We start from the raw sequence: 6006 nt of genomic DNA, 5'->3' as shown, positions 1-6006 counted from the left end.
TTTCATAGTAGCTAGGGTCAGGAGGGACCTGAACAGATCATCTAGCCTGACCCCCTGCCACAGGCAGGAATGAATGCTGGGTTCACAAGACCCCAGACAGGTGATCATCCAACCTCTTTTTGAATTTGCCCAAGGTAGAGGCGAGGACCACTTCCCTGGGAAGTTGGTTCCAGATTTTGGCCACCCTGACTGTAAAATATTGCCTCCTGATCTCTAACCTAAACCTATTCTCCATCAGCTTATTACCATTGATCCTCATCACCCCAGGTGGTGCTGGGGAGAAAAGGGCTCTTCCTATTTGCGGATGATCTCCCCTGATGAGTTTGTAGGCAGCCACCAGGTCCCCCCTCAGCCTCCTCTTGCTGAGGCTGAACAGGTTCAGGTCCCTCAGTCTCTCCTCATAGGGCCTGTCCTGCTGCCCTCTCACCAAGTGGGTGGCCCTCCTCTGAACTCTCTCCAGGCTGGCCACATCCTTTTTAAAGCGTGGCGCCCAGTACTGGACACAGTACTCCAATTGCGGCCTGACCAATGTCATATAGAGGGGGGTTGGGTGGCTTTAGGGGGTCAGATGCCCCTTCTTGCCCTGCAGGCTTTTCTGACCCCCCTGCTCCTCACAGCCTCTGCCCCTCCCATCCTACTCCCCATGATCTCTGTCCCTTCCCCCAGCTCCCCAGTCTCTGCCTTTACCCACCCCACCGCAACCCTGTGTTGCCACATGCTGCTTGGGTTCTGTTCCCTCCTGGAGCACAGCACCTGGAAGCACAGCCCCTGTCAGCCATGCAGTGGTGTTGGCACTGCTGACTGGGCAGGCAGGGGACAGTTTCCACATGCTCTGTGCCCAAGAGGGAACCCAGCCTGAGCTAGAACCCAGATGCCCCTGCCAGTACAGGGGGAGGGGATGGGAGGGAAGAGGAGAAGAAGCTTCAGAGGGCAAGTGGAAGTGGGCAGGAGGCTGGTACAGGTCTGACTATGGCCTTAACTCAGGCTCTGGGCCAGAGTCAGAGCTGCAGCAACTGCCTACACAACGCCTCCCAGTTTGTATGCAAATTTAAGACATGGGGCTCCCCCCCCCATGCTGATTATGGGTGGAACCTCATCTTAGATTTGAGTAAATACAGTATCTGGGACTATCATGGGCACAGAACAGTGGCCATATGCTAAAATTAATAGGATTACAAAGCTCCATAAAGTTAACTGCACAGATAACAGCCAGATCAGGACCTATAACAACAGTGACTGCAAATAAACTGCATCATGTGTCATTTGCACTCTTGGCTTAACACATTCCACTGTGCTCCTTGATGTACCTTATAAAGTGTTGAATCTGTATGGCTTTTTAAGTAGCACTCCATGAAAGCTTAAAAGGCAATGTTGTGTTCGCTAAAATAGAAGAAGACAAGCATGTTAATGATACATTCTCATAAGCTCCCTTCCTTCCTAAGATAATATTCTTTGAGTCGGTTGCATGGCACATTTTTTCTGGAGTTTTATTCTATTTGAATTGTTGGGGGTTTAAGCCAAAGATAATATAATCCTTCACCTTCAGGAGTTCCCAATATAGAGGTCTGTATTGTGTTTAAAAGTCTTTCCAATAATAATAATAGTACTTAGGAGGTGATACTGAAGAAGGTGAGTGTTGCTATCCCAGTTTTATAGATGGGAAAATTTGGGCACAAGGAAGTGAGCTCACTCACCACAAGGTCATTATTGGAGCTTGGGCTGGAGTTGAACCCAGTCACCAAAGACCTGATGTTTTGGCCATTACACTGCATTACCTCCCAGAAAGTAGTGCAATTCTCTCCCAGTACTGTGTACAACATGCCCCAAAATATTATACATACCTTGCTTCTGAAAGGCAGAAAGAAAAAGATCTTTCCTTGTAGTAAATAACTGAGTAACAGCAGCAAGGGAGTGGAGCCTATTCATTGTTCTGTTCCCTGTGGGCTGCTGCAGATTTTACCTAGTAAGCAACAGAACCTGCTTATGCTAAATCTCTTGCATATAATGCACTCTCGCACCAATTTCCAGCAGCTAGTTTTTCAGGGAAAGAGTGTGTGTGTTATGTGAGAAAATATGGTGATTCACAAGCTGTTAACTCAACCAAACTTCTTCTTTTATTATGTTCAGACTATATCCAGTGTCCTTACTGCTCAAGAAGGTTTAATGAGGCTGCAGCAGGGAGACACATTAATTTTTGCAAAGAACAATCTACCCGACGTACCTTTTCACCAAGTACAAAAGCAGCCAAACCACCCCTGGTAAGTAAATGCATTTACTCTTGTGTTTCCTTGCAAATGAGCTTGCCAAACAGTGCACTGAGATGAAAGGAGGGATGCCCCAACTCCATAAACTGCCTTAAGCCCCAGGGAAGCAGGTCAATTTACCATTTTCCATGGTGAATTTATGAGTTTCCTATTGAACTTAAGAACAGAGGACTAGAAGGGTCCTCCTGGCCAATCAAGTCCAGTCACCTGTGTTCGCAGGCAATTATTTACCTGAAGAATTCTCCAAATCGCCACTTCAAACCAACAAACCTAACCACAATGAACTGTACCCAGAGCACCAAGAACCCTTTATAAGGGCTCTTAGTAAAAGCACTGGGGGTGAGGCCACTGTTAGTGATCTGCCACTGTTCAACAGCAGGAAAGCAGCCAGTAACTGCTCAGATGTTATAAATTGCTAGAAACAGGAGCCTGTCTGGCTTATAGAAAGTTGTAGAAAAGAGTGGTAGCAAAATCTTGAGACAAAAATGGCTTCTCTGGGTTCTTCTATCAGCAGATTCCAGGAAAACAATTGTACAATACTGGAAACTATTCCTGTTTTCAAGTAGCACTCTCCGTCTTAGCAATGGGACTCAAACTGTGCTATCAGAAGGGATCCAAAACTGCCTCTGTGGGATGAGCTACTTGGATAGTCCCCAGAAGAGCAGTGATCTGTGACTTTGAAGTTCTTTTTATTAAATTGTTTTAAAATGTTTTCTATATTTTTAATGGTTTATATTAAAATGTGAATGGTTCCTTTAAAAAAGTAAAGAAGTGGTAGTAATTTTAACCTGAGGTTGTTTTAAACAGAAGAGTCAAATCTGTTCTCATTCCTACCAATCCACCTGTTCTGATATGTTCTGAAAATTGAGGATAATAACTTTACTGCCAAAAAAGTCTTAAAAACCCTCATGGCTAAGATGGTGGTCAGACTGAGAGCGCTCGGTCTTATGTGTCACACATTCAGGGGTGTCAGTGAGCAATGCCATAGAAGGTGAAGTTCCATGATGTAACAGTGAGGTACCTGCTCTTTTGAGGGTTTGACTGTCTAACACTGGGTGAGTGAAATAGTTCTTTGGGTAAGGAACAAACATTCAGGGACTTCTACCCCAGCCCTGACAGGCGCTTAGAGGATCTGAAAGGGGGTTAGGAGACCTGGTTGTTGTCAGATTCTACAAAACATCTGCTGGAGCTGAGTTCTGGTGGCTTGTGCTTCTTCATATGCCATGAAACTGTGCTAACTGCCTGTGTGAATGCAGCATATTCTCTTATTAGGGCAAACAGCAAAAGAGAGAACCAGCTTTAACAACTGCTGTGGAATCACTGCTTCAGAACAAAGCACAAGAAGCTACCAATGCAAATCAGCTGAGGGCAGGTAAGAGCAGAAAGCAGAACAAAGCATGAGCCTGGACTGAGTGAATGTTCTCAAACATCAGCGGCCAAGTTCATCGATACTCTAGAACCTGGTACTGGCTTCAGGTACTAGAGCAGGAATCAGCAGTGTTTTTGGGCTGAATGCCAAAAAACCCCAGAACCTGGACTTGGAAGATGTTGGCGTGCCAGGGGCTGACAGCGGGGGAGCTATAAGAGGCTGATCCTTGTTGTTGTGGCAGTGCAACCCCAGCCCTCTCCCTGCCATGTGCCCTGCAGTACATGTAGCCATTACTGCCACAGAGCCTGGGCTGCTCACAGTCAGCAGTGGACAAACTGCAAACAGCTACACCAAGGACTGGAGCTCTAGCATGGCTGCACATGTGCCTCAGGGTCATGGAAGGGAAGAGTCTGGGGTTGTGCTGCCTCAGACCCCTTTCCTGCCATGCACCCCAAGGTGTGCGTGCAGCTGCCACCTGCCACAATGCCAGGCTGGGGCTCTGGACCCCTGTGCACTGGTTGCAGCCTCCCAGCTGCCTGCCACATCTGGCCTGGGCCCTGGGCAGCTGCTGCTTGTCATGAAGCCTGGGCTGCTCACAGCAGGGCTTCCAGCCTCCCTGCGACCTGCTGTGAGCAGCCTGGGCCAGTTGTGGCATGCCGAGCAAAATGGCCTCACATGATATGCTCTGGCATGCATGCTGGGGGTTGCCAACCCCTGTACTAGAGGTTAGCTGTCCAGACTGTACCTAGTTAGTGAGAAAATAATTAGCTACAGGGTAGAGTAGGATTTGGTGAAGAAATGCATCTGAATTCTGAAAAAGAAAAAGGTGTTCTGAGCACAAAAGCATACAGTAAAATGTCAAGAAACTGGCAAGGAAACTGGTTTTTCATATAATGTAGGGATGGTGAGGCACTATTCAGGTGAAAACATATAAAAATTGTGAATAGAAAAATAAATTTAGGCTCCAGGTTCATTCAGTCATCAGAAGGAGAAACCATCTGATTTTTTTTCTCTGAAATTGAAAAGAACAAACAAAAAAATAAAAACAATCCATAGCATATTACAAATTCAGAATGCTGAAGAGAGACAGGAATCTTCACAGTAATGCTGGAAAGAGTGGCTTTCATTTTACTGATAAGAAAACTGAGACAGAGCATTTAATTATTTGTTCAAGACTACTGACTGTGGAAGAGCAAGAATTAGAGATGAGGAGGGCCAGATTATTTTGTGGGATATCTATAGTGAAATTGGATAAAACAAATACCCAAATGTTTTGCAAAATGCAAAATTTCTATTTGGAAGTATCAAAGTGGGTTGCTCTGAGCTTGATATTAATTTCTGCATACGTGAGAGCTGCTGAAATGCCTCATGGGAATTGTGGTTCTGGGTCCTTCATGCCTAGGGTGACCAGAAGGAAATCTGGGACATCCAGAACCCTGTCCCCCCTCTCCCCCCATCCCAAGAGAGCAGCACTGCTGTAGGCAGTGGCAGAGGCTGGCAGGCAGGGGAGCAGGCTCACTATGGCGGTGAGGCAGAGCTGCCTGGTGCACCACGCTGCTCTGTCTCTCCACTGAACTGCGTCCTGTGCCCCTGCGATTCCAGAAATCTCCTTTTAATTTTGACCAACTGGCCAGGACTGGCCTTCAAAATCCAGGCCAGACTGTCTCCCATGATTCACCGTATTTTCTCTTTTTGGGTGAGTGTCCTGTGGCTGAGACACTGTACTGCAGTATCTGCTGGGACCCAAAAGTGCTACTTGCCTAAGGTACAGCAGTGGCCAAAGGAATCATAGAGCTCAATATCAACCCAAAGCAAGCATATTGTTTCATTTTTCTCCAGTGAAAAATGTGACCAAAATAGGGGTTTTTCCCCCAGAGGAAAACTTTACATTTTAATAAAACCCCATTTTTAATAAGAATTTCAGTTGAAAGCAAAGATTTTAAAGCTTCCAAGCAGGTATTATGAACACTGTAGGAATTTAGAAAGTAACCTACTATGTCATTATACTTAAAGTTTAGCTTTTATGGGCCTTTTCCTAAATCATTGTGTTTACAAAACCTCCCAAATGAGTAGAAATTTATTAATTAATTAAAGGGTGATTAAGTATTATGTAAAACACAGTGCATTCTTAAAAATACCACGCATTCCCAAGCATGGATTCAAGACTCTGCCCTTACAACTGGATGTGCATGCAAGAGCACCAGATAGTGAATCTCACAAGAGCTTCTAGGGTCCCATCTAATGAAAGGTATTTTAGTATCCATGCCTGACTATTGTGAGGTAAAGGGCAGTGGGACTGTGATGTCTTGCTAAATGAGGAATATAGATAATGGTGCCCTCCATCCTGTTTACCGTATTTACTTTATAATCTCC

The 6006-nt window shown here is 45.6% G+C and overlaps 1 protein-coding gene across 1 annotated transcript in view; it reads left to right on the top strand.

Moving 5' to 3' along the window:
* Positions 1 to 6006, top strand: part of ZC2HC1B (zinc finger C2HC-type containing 1B) — a 39441-nt gene that overhangs the window by 16538 nt on the left and 16897 nt on the right. The window contains exons 5-6 of the mRNA XM_019527196.1: positions 2128 to 2258; positions 3537 to 3636. Coding sequence (XP_019382741.1) covers positions 2128 to 2258; positions 3537 to 3636 — 231 coding nt within the window. The remainder of the gene's footprint in view (positions 1 to 2127; positions 2259 to 3536; positions 3637 to 6006) is intronic.

Source organism: Gavialis gangeticus, unplaced genomic scaffold (genome assembly GCF_001723915.1).
Source record: "Gavialis gangeticus isolate Ggan-Ray unplaced genomic scaffold, GavGan_comp1, whole genome shotgun sequence".
NCBI classification, from domain to species: domain Eukaryota; kingdom Metazoa; phylum Chordata; order Crocodylia; family Gavialidae; genus Gavialis; species Gavialis gangeticus.
The sequence above is the reverse complement of the archived record's forward strand: the minus strand, read 5'-3'. Positions and strand labels throughout refer to the sequence as shown.